Below are 16,240 nucleotides of genomic sequence, written 5' to 3' on the forward strand. Positions count from 1 at the left end.
AAAAAAAAACAAGTAAGCAAAGGCTACAGTCGAGCGGGACCGACCGTTGAATACCCTACAACACTATAATAAACGATACAGTTTATATAGGCGAGATACTCGAAAGAATTCCACAAGATATTGTGACAAATAATAAAAGAAAACCATCAGGTTTCGTTCTCTAATTTTCGAATAATAGCAACATTAATTAATTTGCTCATTTCCAATTTATTGGTAGATGTTGCACGTAAATTGTCTTCCTAGATCTGGAACCAATATTTCCCAAAGACCTATAACCTCTCAGAAGTGGCAAAAGATTAACATTTATTATTGGTTTTTGACTGAAACGCATCTATATGAGATACAGACATTTGACTATATTCTTCAACGAAATCAGCGTTAACGAAATAGTCAGAAGTGCGTCTTTCCTGTATTTGTGAATTCTCCAAAAAGTCACTGGAATGGACATTTTCGTATTTAGTCTACAAAAGTTGGCAAACTCCTTCACACATTGAATATTTTTGGATGACCATCCAAAACTCCTTGGCTTTTGCAATGTGCGGTAACCCCCATTCAAATGTGCGTGAGGATCGGGCGATAATTATGACCTGCCGACAACTTTGTAGTTTTTCGGTCCATTTCAACCCCTAAATATATAGCGATCATCTCCAAAAAGAGTAGACTTCTATTCTGACCCTCATCTTATCCCCATGCAAAATTTCGTAAGGATCGGGCCATAAATGCGATCTGTATATCCTAACTACTTAGTTTTGTTAGCTGTAGAAATATTACCAAATGTTTAATTCAAAATGAAAATATGCCAAAAATATGACAAAATTGAAAAAATATGAGAAAATATTACAAAATCAATATTTTCATCTTTAGAGAGGTATTTTTATGCGATTTTTTAGACGTTTTTTGTTTCCTGCCAAGAGGCCATTCTGAATTAATGAGAACTGTCGAAATCAGTTCACATTTCTCGACATATAAGAGATTTTTCAAGCATATCTTCTTTGATAGACATATATATCGCACATATTTTGCTATATATCCGATTTGTTGGATAATAACATCAATATAAAGGTCAGAAGTAACCTTGTGATGACTTTCCGATTTCGCCGGGATTTAAAATATTCACGGTTTAATGAAAAATTTTGATTTTTTTCAACACAAAAGATATGGTATATTTTACCCGCTAAATATTATCCGATCACCACCCAAATAGGCTTCTTCCCCGCCCTAAACTCTATCTACATGCGAAATTTCGCGTCGATTGGTCTATAATTGCGACCTGTATAGCTACTGCAAAATCCGACATTTTTTCAGTATTTGGTCCATTTCAACCCCTAAACATTTGGTGATCATCTCCAAAAGAAATAGGGTTCTATTCTGGTCCAAGCCCCACCTCCATTCTAAATTTCGTGAAGATCGGGCCATAATTGCGACCTGTAGAGTGACTACAAATTAACATGGACAGACGGACAGACGGACGGACGGACATACATAGCTAGATCGACTCAGCTCGGCGAGCTAGGAAGATCCATATATACTTTCCTATGTAGGAAACCAATATTTCGAGGTGTTACATAATTTTTGGCCCAATCAAACTTATAATACCCCCAACACATAGTGTTGTAGGGTATAAAAACAGTTAACAATTCTGTTAAAATCTTAAGAAAGCAAAATATAGGAATATAGGTTACCGTTATATTGGGGATGTACATATGTAATTTTTTTCACAGCCATTGTATTCATACGACACTTGTTCCGAAACAATTCCGGATAATAATATCGCAAAAACATAAAAAAACACCATATATAGGGAGGTACCATTGCATGGGAATTATAGAGCGACTCTCGCCTGTTATGGCGGCCCACACCATCACCATGGCCGGCACCTGAGTTCTGGTGGCCAACCGAAGGTGCACATTTTCAGCTAACCTCTTTGACAAGTAAACACCATCATTTGGCTTGTTTACAAACTGCTGGACAACGAATGTTTCCTCATCGGAGAAAACCAAATTCTTGCACTACGTAATGGGTACTATAGCCTGTGACATAAAATTGTCGGATAGTCCCCCTATATCGGTACCTCCCTATATTCGGTATTTTGCTGATTTCAGTGACATTATTACTGGAATTGCTTAAAATTTCGTATTTGCAGTTCGTAATATTTACTACAGTCCATACGAATATTGAAAAATGAGCACGAGGTAGATTCCAAAAAGTGCAAGAACTTATACCGCAACAGAAAGAAAATAGACTCAAATGAGCTAAAGAGTTGCTTTGCTTGACCGAAAGTGGCGAACTGCCGATTTATCATAATTGACTTATCATAAATTCTCCATTAAAACGTTTATTTGTTATGGCCCGTTCATTATGGTTGAAGGGAGACTAGTCTAGAACTGGAAACTATTGGTAAGCAGGCAATACTTATAGAGCAGGCATGGAGTAACCGAGTTGGTATTGAGGTCACGAATGGTAAAAATCGTAGATGATGCTGAAAGGCAGCCTTGCTCATAGTTGACCTCTGCTTATACGAGTTGATGAACTTGCAAAAAGATACACAAGTACGATAAAGTTCTTGGGTATTCATATGACGGTTACAATAAATTTCCTGGATAGTCCCCCTATAGTTAAAAAAGTATAGTTAAAAAGGTACAAAATATTGAATGACTATGAAGCTCGAAATGAGCATCTGATGTCTGTTAAACTCGGAGCATCCACATCTGTCTGTTAAACTCGACACATCTCGGATCACTCCTTCTGGCACCTCCCCCACAAGGGGTCAAAATTTTAAATAATTATTCTCAATAATTTTCAAAAACTATCACATCTTTTATATAAATTGAAGGAAATAGTATATCAGAAGAAGTAGTCCTTCGGAATGGACATTGGCTGGATGTATACATCTGTTGGCGAAACCGACTGAACATCCCTAAATATTCGTCGTAGACCCCGTGAAGTATACATATTCATAATCAGCATAAAATTCTAAGTCTTTTTTTAACAATGTCCGTCTGTGTGTCCGTCAGTCTGTCTGTTGAAATCACGATACAGTCCACATTATTTGACGTATAGCTTCAAAATTTGGCAGAACACTTAGCAACTAAGATGGTTGGTATTAAAAATGAAATATGTCGGTCCACGTTTCGGTATAGTCCCCACACAACGGAATTTCCCAATATTCGGTATTTTAATGATTTTTGCCAAATTTTTTCACGGATTTGTCTAAAAATTGCTATGTGTAGGTCATAATGGATTCTAGCTCCGGTGGCAGAACATTAAATGTTTAGGTCCAACTTTTCCCATAGTGCTCCTATAACAACACCCACCGATATTCGGTATTTCGACAATCCTAGTCATATTTACACAAGAAACTGTTTCAAATTTAGTGTTTAGGAAGAATTGGTAGATTAAAATCCATGGGGTATAAAATTGTCTATAAAGGTTCCCTTTTTGGTTAGGTATAACTGCCTAACCCACTTTATTTTTTATACCCTCCACCATACATAGTATGGAGGGTATATTAAATTCGTCATTCCGTTTGTAACTCATCGAAATAATCATTTTAGACCCAACAAAGTATATATATTCTTGATCAGCGTAAAATTCTAAGACGATTTAGCCCTGTCCGTCCGTCTGTCCGTCTTTACCGACATTTTTCAACGAAATTGGCTGAAAATTCACACAAGGAGTTCCTTGTGGGTACTTTATACCTCGAAAGAGAATTGTCTATATAGGTCAACGATATCATATAGCCCCCATATAACGGTACCCCCCGATATTCGGTATTTTGATGATTTTACCCACATTTTTCAACGGAATTGTCTGAAATTCCACACCAGGAGTCCCTTATAAGTATTTCAGCCTCTGAAAAAGGATTGTCTATATAGGTCCACGATATCGTGTAGCCCCCATATAACGGTACCCCTCCGATATTCGGTATTTTGATGATTTTACCCACATTTTTCAACGGAATTGTCTGAAAATCCACACAAGGACTTCCTTGTGGGTACTTTATACCACAAAAAAGAATTGTATATGTAGGTCCTCGATATCGTATATCCCCTATATAACGGTACCCTCCAAATTCCACACAAGGGGTTCTTTTTGAGCACATTACCCTCTCTATATAGGTTAACGATATCGTATAGCACCCATATAACGGTACCCCCGATATTCGGGATTTTGATGATTTTAGCTATATTTTCCAATGGTATTGTCGGAAAATCCACACAAGGAGTTCTTTGTGAGCACTTTAACCCCTGAAAGGGATTTGTCTATATAGGTCCACAATATGGTATATCCCCCACATAACGGTACCCCCGATATTCGGTATTTTGATGAGTTCCATATGAGTACTTTACCCCCAGATATTACATCCATGCAAAGTGGAAGCTAATTGATCTATAATCTCCAGATCTGCCTATATAGGTCCACAATGTCGTATATTCCCCCATATATCGGCACCTTCCGATATTAAGTATTTTAAAGATTTTTTTTTTTTTGAAAATTTTCTAATTCGTTCAAAATGGTGGAGGGTATTCAAAGTTCGGCCCGGCCGAACTTACTGCTTTTTTACTTGTTTTATTTTTTGTTCGGACTGGCGGAACTTAATGTTTTTTTACTTGTTAAATGTTATTCTTATTATTATTATTTTTTAATGAAAAACTCAGACTTCCAATATGTTCCCATATATCTGTCACAACATCGACATTGACGAAATTTTCTAATTGAGTTATGGAGACTAAATTAACAGCTGCAGTTTTCCCCAGAACACGTTGAAAAGAAATATTTTTTTTTATATATATTAACTATTTGCTAATAAAAAATAACCGTTTTTTATCAAATCTTTAAAAAGAGTTTTTTCAACAAAATCATACCCATTAAATCGAAAATTACAATTCTTATTTTTTATAAGTTGGTGGATGGCTACACTATGGGGTTCAATGTGCGAAAAAAAATGGATCGTGCTTATTTAAAGAAAACCTGTTAAGAAATCATTACGGCTATGGAATAGCCGACATGCATCGATATTACATCCATGCAAAGTGGAAGCTAATTGATCTATAATCTCCAGCTCGATATCTCATTCCTAAAAAGTACTTTTATATCTTTTGAAGAAGCAATAGGAAATCTTATCTGTTCGGTGAGCATTTTTAATATATAGAATCTTCCCCAATCTACACCAATCATAGCAACAACACTTATAATTTTGTCTTAATTTTTTTCTAAGAATTCTCGTTCTTTTGTTTTATTGTTGAGTAATTTATCGAAATAAAAATAAAAACAAAATCAAAAAGTTATAGTTTTTGTTTTCATAATGGATACAAATTCATGAAATAAGTCTTTGTCTTTCTTCGTTTTTATTTTGTCGAAACAACCAAGGATAAAATGTACGGGGGAAATGTGAATGGCAAGAATAGGCTAGGATGAAATGCAGGGATGGAAGTATGGAAATCATTCATTGTCATCATCATCAATCTTAATATAGAACATAGATAGATAGTATTTAAAACAGCACACAATTATTGATGATATGTTAAATGTTGGAGAGTATTCCATGAGAGTGGCATTCGGAGTGAGTGAGAGAGGGAAATTGAGAGTGAGAGCGAAAGGCAGTGCATTGTAGACGGTGTCATCCAGTTTCAATATCCCAGAGGAAAAAAATTAATTGCAATAGGGGAAATTGGGACAAGTGTGGGGGCTGACACCAGCTGGGTACTGGCGTTCGGTGAAACCGGGTAGTGGAGGAGCTGGAGCAGCAGCACCGCCAGCATTCACATCACAGAATGGATAGTTGGGGCAGGTGTGTGGACTCACACCAGCTGGGAATTTATCAGCAGCACCGGGGGCAGCTGGTGGTGCATTCCACTGGGGCTGGGGTTGCCACGATGGTTGTGGTTGCCAAGAGGGTTGGGGTTGCTGCCACGAGGGTTGTGGTTGCCATGCAGGTTGAGGCTGTTGCCATCTGGAAGCGGGATTATGCAGGCGGGCATTATCACAGATGGGGAAACCGGGACAATCCTGGGGATTCACACCGGCTGGGTATTGGGCAGCTTGGGGTTTGGCGCAGGCCACAGCGGCCAAAGACAGAATTACCTGTAAGAAAGATAAAAAATGATGCATTTCATTATATTTATTAATGTTTAAAGTTAGTTAAGAAATTAATACAGTACAAGGAGTGGACCAAAAAAATTTGTTGCAACAAAAATGCATAATATAAAAGTTTTCTGCAGTTGAATTCAGAGCTGACAGTTCATTTACGGTTTAGGGGATCTAGTAAATCATTGCATATATGCCATAAAAGAGATACGTAGATCCAAAAAGAGATATTCACTGGATAAGGGCAGAAAACCAATCCTTTTTGAGACTTTATCACAATTAATGAAAATAACTGGTTTAAAAATTACCTTTTTTTTAAAAAATGCAGGACATCCTAGAATACAATCCAGACAAGAAAACTAAACTAGTAATCTCGCTTTTAATAAAGGAGCTAATATCTGATATCAAGTTATTATATCAGATATTAGACTCATTAGAAAAAAACATGTGAAGGACTTATTGTTTCAGAGCAGACTTGGAAACTATAAAGCAGGATAAAGTAATGTTAAAAAGTTTTGTTCATCATTAAAAAGGAACAAGTAGAAAAGCAGTAAGAACTTTGAATACCCTCCACCATTTGGAACAAATTAGGACATTTTCAAAAAATAAAAATAAAATCCATTAAAAATTCTGTCAAAATCTCGGAAGGTGCCGATATATGGGGGGTTAAACGATATTGTGAACCTATATAGACAAATCTATATCTAGGGATAAAGTACTCACAAATAACTCCTTGTATAGAATTTAAGGCAATTCCATTTAAAAATGTGGCTTAAATCATCAAAATACCAAATATCGGGGGATACCGTTATATGGGGAATATACGATATCATGGACCTATATAGACAATTCTCTTTCAGGCGGTAAAGTGCCCACAAAGAACTCCTCGTGTGTATTTTCAGACTATTCTATTAGAAAATGTGGCTAAAATCATCAAAATACAGAATATGGGGGGGGGGGGTGTACCGTTATATGGAGGCTATACGATATCGTAGACCTATGTAGATAATTCTCAGTCAAGGGATGAAGTACTCACAAAAAACTCCTTGTGTGAATTTTTATACAATTCCATTAGATAATGTGGCTAAAATCATCAAAATAGAGAATATCGAGGGGTGCCGTTATATGGGGGCTATACGATATCGTAGACCTATGTAGATAATTCTCAGCCAAGGGATGAAGTACTCACAAAAAACTCCTTGTGTGAATTTTTATACAATTCCATTAGATAATGTGGCTAAAATCATCAAAATAGAGAATATCGAGGGGTACCATTATATGGGGGCTATTCGATATCGTGGACCTATATAGATAATTCTCAGCCAAGGGATAAAGTACTCACAAAAAACTACTTGTGTGAATGTTTATACAATTCCATTAGAGAATGTGGCTAAAATCATCAAAATACCGAATATCGGGGGTACCGTTATATGGCTATTCGATATCGTGGACCTATATAGATTAATCTCTTCCAAGAGGTAAAGTGCTCTTAGAGAACTGCTTGTGTAGATTTTCATACAATTTCATTGAAAAATGTGGCTAAAATCATTAAAATACCGGATATCGGGGGTACCGTTATATGGCGGCTATATCATATCGTGGACCGATATAGCCCATCTTCGAACTTGACCTGCCTGCAGATAAAAGAGAGATCTGGACAAAATTATAGCTTTCTATCTTAATTCGTTTAGCCTGTAGCGTGATTACAACAGACGGAAAGATGGACAGACGGACGGACAGGGCTAAAATGATTTGTTGGGTCTAAAATGATTATTTCAATGAGTTACAAACGGAGTGACGAACTTAATATACCCTCCATACTATGTATGGTGGAGGGTGTTAAAAGTAACATTGCACAGGGTGCGAGCGACCAAATACAGAAAATTGATTGTGTGTCCGAGAATCGGTGTCGGAAAAGATATAATATATACTTCAATAGATCTGACACTTTTAGGGAATTTTCGCTGATTTTATTCTTTTAATGTTCAATAAATTAATCTAGAATAAATCATTGAGTCCATACCTATATCTTTTTTTCTTAGTGGCTTTCCCCCATCACTGACAATTTTTATACCCTCCACCATAGTATGGAGGGTATATTAAGTTTGTAATTCCGTTTGTAACACCTCGAAATATAAATTTTAGACCCTGCAGTTATATATTCTTGATCAGCATATAATTCTATGTCGATTTAGCGATGTCCGTCCGTCTATCCGTCTGTGGAAATCACTCTAGCTTCCGAAGGAAATGGAGTTGATTGATAAAATTTTACTCAAATATCATGTCTGCAGGATTTTTGGTATTGAAAATGGGCCATGTAGGTCCACGTTTTTGTATGGCCGATATTCGGTATTTTGATGATTTTAGCGACATTATTCACCGAAATTATTTCAAATTTGGTATTTGAAGTTCGTAATGGATGCTACAGCCTATGACAGAAAATTTTCTGTGCAGGTCCACGTCTTCGTATAGCCTCACCTGTATATATATACATTCGGTATTTTCATGATTTAAGCTACATTATTCACCGATTTTTTTCCAAATTTCGCATTAGAATATTGTAAAGGCTTATCACAAAAGTTGCACATGCAGGTCCACTTCGTAAGATTTGAAGGGAATTTTAAACGGTTTTTTTTTTTTGAAAATTGCAAAATTCGTTCCACGTTCGGCCGGGCCGAATTTACAGCTTTTTTGCTTGTTTCAAATTATAATTTTATTAGAATGAATATCAATTTTCAAAATTTTGTAGAAATTTCCTTTTGTTTTTATTTTCTTTTGAGAAGAATTTTTTAATATCAAATGCTTATATCTGGATCTCAATCATAATGTGAACCATTAGTTTTAAAATGTGGCCTAATGAGCGCAGTTTAAAATTATATCATCCCACGTACTTAAGTCTGTTCCATATGTTGATATTCTCCCTATTTAGGTAAGTGCGAGGAACGAAAAATTTTAGTAATCTGCCTCTACAAAAAAAAAAAAACACATTTCTTCCGATATTTTTATTTATTTTTTGTATACCCCCCAGATAATTGGTTGGGTTCGTTATATTCTCTCAGTCTCTTAGAATATAGTATCTTATAAATAAGTCTGGTTTTTATACTCCATTTTAAAATCAACTATGTAGACTTTTTATATTTTTAAAGAATTTTTGAAAAGGTATTTTAAAGTACGAATTTTTCTAATGTTTGAAAACAGGATATTTTGTGAATAATATTTTAATGTTCGAATTTATCAATTCACTTGGAGGTGTTCCTGGATTTCTTTTTTGCCATATTAGACACAAAATTGTATAACTCATTTCTATAACTCAAATCTTTTCTGGCCAATAGGGTTTGAGAATAATTCAAACTCCTATAGTTTATACTATTGATTATTTTCAAAATTAGATTTGGCAAATAACACTTTATTTATCTTTATTTACATTATTTGCTTGAGTTATTAAATCTTGAATATTTAAGAAAATAGTGAATTTTCCATTCAGTCCTTTCGAATGATGTTAATACATGTTCTCGTTTCACATCCGCAAGTTATTTTCACTATTTCTTTAAAATCACAAATTTTAAAAGAACTTTTAATGTTTTTTTTTATTGCACAAGATTCACTTTTAGATTTTCACAAAACTTTTGGCCCACATAATCCTTGTTTAGGTTGTTGCTCCTTTTTTCTTGTTCCTTGACTTACCAACTTTGTAAACATTTTTATTTTTTTTTTTTAATAAAAATTAAGGAAAAAAGGAATTGAAAAAGGTAGTTTCACAAAAACAATTGAACTATATTTTTTCTCCAATTAAGAAAAATAAACTTCCAATTGGTTTTCGATGTGAAACTAGACTGTGATAGATTCTTAAAATGTTTACGTTACTTATATACCAACAACAGATAGGTGGACGTATGGACGGACTATCGAACTTAGATAGAGCAGCAAGAGCAACAGCAACAGCATAGACCAGACAATAAGCAGCAGCAAAAAAGCACTGCTTGAATTTGACTTTTATTGTGGTTGTTGTTGTATGATTTTATTTTTTTTTTTTTTTTTTTTATTTTTCTAAATTGAAAGCGAAATGCATTTTTTCGTTTTGTCGTTTTTTATTTTATTTTGTTGCAGAGTAGAGCACATTAGAACAAACACCTCTGCCGAGGTGGTCTAGCCTGTCTGTCTGTCTGTCGGTTTGACTCTCGCCGTTGTTTTCATTGCACCTTAGTGAGTGTTTATCCCTCCGCTACAGCGATGCCATGCTCTATCATTGCCAATAAGCTGGTCCGCCAGCCAAAAGCACTCGATTCGACATAACTTGCTCGCCTTACACTCCACCCTTTTGTTAGCACAAAAAAAATCAAAAACAATGTAAAATGTAGCAACCCTCGTTTTCTATTGTATGCATAGTTTTTCGTTAGTGTAGTTACACTTTTGTAATGGATGTATGGATATTGGTTCCGAATGACAGTAGGAATCGAATCACTGTCATCACTCAAATTTTTCTTTTTAGTTTTTTTTTTTTTTTTTTTTTTTTTTTTTTTTTTTTTTTTGTAAATTACCCATAACCCGTACCCGCAACTACTACTTCTAGGAACATGGAATTAACTTTAAAAAAATCCAGGGCCACAAGCGTTAAGAGCCCCGAAAACAATGGCAACAAGACTACTCCAATGAATGTGAAACAAATAATCTGATATTAATTATTTCAAAACTCAAAAAACATCATAAAGAACCTTAAAATTCTATTCACTGCCCTGAAAGCGACTCAAAGATTCGATATTTAAAGACTATTTTGAACAGCTATCAGAGCTATAATCATGGATTATCGAGAAAGATCTGGATAAAGTAACCTAAATATAACCAAAATATATATAGTGTCTTCGAAAAATTATGGATAACAATAAGAGGATTATTTTCGTCGAACATTTTAAACTCAGCCGAATCACATAAGTGGTCTTCATGGTCCTTTTTTAAAAAATGGTAAAAAAAGTGACAATCCAAAGTATCCTCCGAAAATCTGACATAAGCCTCAGAAGTTGCAAATACTAACAAGTAAAAAGCCGTTAAGTTCAGCGGGCCGAACTTTTAATAACCTCAACCAGTAGTGAACAAATATTTGTATACCCTCAGCCATATAGCTACAGAGGTAAACGTGCCTCATCGAAATAACGAAATAATTTAGACCCTAGGTCTCTTTGGACCAAATCCGTTTCAGGACATTTGGTGTCGATCTGGCGATGTCCGTCTGTTTGTTTGTCTGGCTGGTGCACACGATAACTCTCGAAGAGATTATCCGATTTGATCCAAACTAGGAACATCGTAATATTATTGTTATTATATTAATGGGCAATATCCATCCACTCCTTCTGATACCTCCCCCACAAAAGGTCGAAATTATCAAAAAATATTTTACTGCATGGAAAGTGAAAGAATAATCCGATTTGGCTCCAACTTTGCAAATCGTAATATTTGCACCGGTGTTAGATCAAAGGTGAAAATGGACAATATCCGTACACTCCATTAAGTTCCTCCCCCGTAAAGGGTCAAAATTTTAAATAATTGTAAATATTATAAAATGTGAAGTAAGATTTCGATTTTCCTCAAATTACAATAAAATACTTTTATTATCCCAAGGTCTGGTGTGAATATGGAATATGTCGGTCCGTTCATTCTAGTACGTCCTCCACAAAGGTTCAAATTTCTTAACAACCAAAACTATCATAAAATCCGAAATAAGCATCCTGTTCTCTTCATACTTCACACATCCCATTATTTCTACTAACACAATATCTGCTGTGGAGATGGGATGTATCGATTCACTTCTTCTTGTATCTCCCACACAAAGGATCTACATTTTGAATATCAATGAAGCTCATAAAACGCGAAATTGACATCCGATTCAATTATCAATTGTTTTATCTGCCATAACTTGTGAAACAAGTCAGCGATTCTTTACAACCAAATATTTCTCTCAACCAGAATCCTGGGATGAATATGAAATTTATGATTTCTCATAAACTTGGATATAAATGTTCGATTTTCTTTTAATTTTGCCAATACCAATATTTTTATCTGTATTATATGAAGTATGAAAATGGAATACTTCGGTCGCCTATATCTTCTAACTCACGCAGATTTTATCATTTTCTAAAAATTATCACATATCTCACACAAAGTATATAGTCCAAACTTGGCACGGCGTACTATTTGTATCATATTTATTAAGGTCTGATACAAAATGTACAATATTGTCATCTATTTGAATAACAGAAGTCAAAATATATTTAAATAATCGAATATTGGCTGAGGGTACACATCTGTCGGCTAAACCAACTGATACTTTTTAATTTGTTTCCATTATTTCCATTATTGGAAGATGATTACTGTTTATTAAGACTATCGTAAAATGTGTCAAGAAACCCATGAAAATACACATTTTCTGGCTATTTTAAGAAACAACCCCATTGAAATGTCTGACCAAATTCATCAAATTGCCTATTTAAATAATTTTTTTGTCTAATTTATAAGTGCCTATTACGAACTTTACAAATTGGATATCCATTGAAAAAGGTGGCTAAAATTATCAAAATATCGAATATCGAATATCCATATATGATATCGTAAACCTATGTGACCATTCTCTTTCAGAGAGCGAAGTACACGAGATGAGTATCATTTGCAGAATTTCAAACAATTGAAAATATATGGCTAAAATCTTATACCGAATAAAAGAAGTACCATTATATGGTGACTATACGGTATCGTGGACCGACATAACTCATCAAAAGACTGATCTTGCAAAATTTTTGCTTCGTAGGGTAAGTGTACCAGTAGTCGGCACTTTTAGGATTTTCGCGTTTTTAATCGCTCACCATTCTGAGTGGAACTTTTCAATTATTACAAAGTTAGTTTATTCAGATTCGAAATTTTGTATAGTTTTTGCAAAAATAAATAAAGTTTTAATAACTTTTTATTAAATTTCAGAAATTTGTAGTTTTATTAAAACAATGCTTTTTTGCCAGTAGTCGGCACCACTTGCTAATTGTCGGTATGGCATGTTCAAACAGTGGCATACCAATTTTTTTGTAAGAATAATTAATAATAATAATAATAAATTAATTCATTAAAATTTAATATTTTTGTTTAGTTAAACTGATTTGACGTCTTTATTGTACTTTTCTTAAGAATATGGATTTAATTTTTATTAGAATAGATCATCTTTTCTTAGCGAAATTGTACACAAAGATAGCTGACAATATATTTGAAGTAAACAAAATATATTTAGTTATAATAGTTTTATTTATTTGGGCTTAAAAATAAAAAGTTCCAACTACTGGGACATGCCGAACTTAGGCACACTTACCCTATCTCAATACATTTCAACTCTAGCGTGATTACAACAGACGATGGAGGGTATAAAAAATGAAGAAATATGACCCCTATGTAAAAAACACCAAAAATGTTTAAGGTCCACGTTTTGAATGTAGGCCCCTGAAATAAACACATTGTAAACCAGTAGGAAAAGGTTAAAGTCAAACGCCATTATTTTTACTTTTTTTTTAAATTTTATTGAATGAAAGCAAAAAATGTCAGAAATATCATCAAATTTTAGAACAAGTTTTGATTTGTTCGAATTGCTCACCTTTGGCATGAATTGTGGCCTTCAAACGACCGTCACGCGCTGCCCGAATATTGTGCTACGGTATTTTGGCCCATTCCCGGCGAATCGCTTGCTTGAGGTGATCGACACTTTGGTATTTTTTAGTGCCAATCTTGCTTTCCAACATACTCCAGACACAATAGTCCAACAGATTGCTATCCGTAGATTTTGGTGGCCATTGTGCGCTGAAAATGAAGTGAGGAACCTCATTTTGTAGCCATTCTTAGGGGGCGCGTGCTGAGCGCAATGGTCCTGTTGGAATGTCCAAGGTCTGCGGCCAAAATGTTTACGTGCCCAAGGCTTTAATACACCCTCCAGAATATTTTCGAGATAATATTCGCCATTTATTCTGATGCCACGGTCGATTAATACGAGCGAAAAGCGACCATCGGCTGTTATGGCGGCCCACACCATGGCTCTTGTGGCCAATCGCACACATTTTCAGCTGACCTCTTTGCCAAGTAAACACGATCCTTTTGTTTGTTTACAAACTGCTGGACAGCGAATGTTTTCTCATAGGAGAAAACCAAATTCGGCAGTTCACACCTTTCGACCAAGCGAAGCAACTCATTAGCTCTTTTGAGTTTATTTTCTATCTGTTGCGGTGTAAGTTCTTGCACTTTTTGGAATTTCAATGGCTTTACCCCGAGCTCATTTTTCAATATTTGCCTAATGGAATGTTGCGATATGCTCAACTCACGAGCTCGGGCTATAATTGCGACCTGTAGAAGGATTACAAATTAACATGGACAGACGGACATGCATAGCTAGATCGACTCAGCTCGGCGAGATAGGAAGATCCATATATAATTTCCTATGTGGGAAACCAATATTTCGAGGTGTTACATAATTTTTGGCCCAATCAAACTTATAATAACCCCAACACATAGTGTGTATAAAAAGATATCTCATAAATATAGACAATTCAAAACAAAAAAAAAAAAAAACAAGTAAGCTAAGGCTACAGTCGAGCGGGGCCGACCGTTGAATACCCTACAACACTATAATAAACGATACAGTTTATATAGGCGAGATACTCGAAAGAACTCCACAAGATATTGTGACAAATAATAAAAGAAAACCATCATATTTCGTTCTCTAATTTTCGAATAATAGCAACTTAAACGAATTTGCTCATTTTCATTCTGGAAGCAATATTTCCCCAAGACCTATAATCTCTCAGAAGTGGCAAAAGATTAACATTTATTATTGGTTTTGACTGAAAAGCATCTGTATGAGATACAGACATTTGACTATATTCTTCAACGAAATGAGCCTAACGAAATAGTCAGAAGTGCGTCTTTCCTGTATTTGTGAATTCTCCAAAAAGTCACTGGAATGGACATTTTTGTATTTTGTCTACAAAAGTTGGCAAACTATTTCACACATTGAATATTTTTGGACGGCCATCCGAAACTGCTTGGCTTTTGCAATGTCCGGTAACTTCCATTCAAATGTGCGTGAGAATCGGGCGATAATTACGACCTGCTGACAATTTTGTCGTTTTTTGGTCCATTTCAACCCCTAAATATATGGCGATCATCTCCAAAAAGAGTAGGCTTCTATTCTGACCCTCATCTTATCCCCATACAAAATTTCGTAAGGATCGGGCCATAAATGCGATCTGTATATGATATCCTGATATCCTAACTACTTAGTTTTAGGATATTGAAAAAATATGAGAAAATTTTACAAAATCAATATTTTCATCTTTAGAGAGACATTTTTATGCGATTTTTTAGACGTTTTTTCTTTCCTGCCAAGAGCCCATTCTGAATTAATGAGAACTGTCGAAATCTGTTCAGCCGTTCTCGACATATAAGAGATCTTTCAAGCATATCTTCTTTGATAGACATATATATCGCACATATTTTGCTATATATCCGATTTGATGGATGTTAACATCAATGTAAAGATCAGAAGTAACCTTGTCATGGCTTTGTGATTTCGCCGGGATTTAAAATATTCGCGGTTTAATGAAAAATTTTGAATTTTTTCAACACAAAAGACATGGTCTATTTTACCCGCTAAATATTATCCGATGACCACCCAAATTGGTAGGCCTCTTCGTCGACCTAAACTCTAGCTACATTTGACGATCATCTCCAAAAGAAATAGGCTTCTATTCTGACCCTAACCCCACCTTCGTGCAAAATTTCGTAAGGATCGGGCCATAATTGCGACCTGTAGCGTGATTACAAATTAATATGGACAGACGGACGGACGGACATACATAACTAGATCGACTCAGCTCGGCGAGCTAGGAAGATCCATATATACTTTCCTATATGGGAAACCAATATTTCGAGGTGTTACATAATTTTTGGCCCAATCAAACTTATAATACCCCCAACACATAGTGTTGTAGGGTATAAAAAAACAAAACATGGGTTTAGATTTGTCGCATAGAAAAAGTGTTCCTTTATTTCCATAAAGACTCCCTAAATCATAAAGGGCTTATCAAAATGTGGTCCTAATCTTTGGTCACAATAACGAGAGATTCAAAACAGCTCT

At 35.2% G+C, this 16,240-nt stretch overlaps 1 protein-coding gene across 1 annotated transcript; it reads right to left on the minus strand.

Annotated features, from left to right (window-relative positions):
* Nucleotides 1–5,325: 5,325 nt before the first annotated feature.
* Nucleotides 5,326–9,935, minus strand: LOC131801654 (cuticle protein 1-like). Its single transcript, XM_059120541.1, has 2 exons — nucleotides 9,772–9,935; nucleotides 5,326–6,084 (listed from the first exon to the last, which is right to left on the minus strand). Exons 1-2 carry the CDS (start codon nucleotides 9,784–9,786, stop codon nucleotides 5,653–5,655), a joined length of 447 nt encoding a protein of 148 aa, XP_058976524.1. The 5' UTR covers nucleotides 9,787–9,935; the 3' UTR covers nucleotides 5,326–5,652.
* Between the last annotated feature and the right edge of the window lie 6,305 nt (nucleotides 9,936–16,240).

Source organism: Musca domestica, unplaced genomic scaffold (genome assembly GCF_030504385.1).
Source record: "Musca domestica strain aabys unplaced genomic scaffold, Musca_domestica.polishedcontigs.V.1.1 17, whole genome shotgun sequence".
Classification (NCBI taxonomy): domain Eukaryota; kingdom Metazoa; phylum Arthropoda; class Insecta; order Diptera; family Muscidae; genus Musca; species Musca domestica.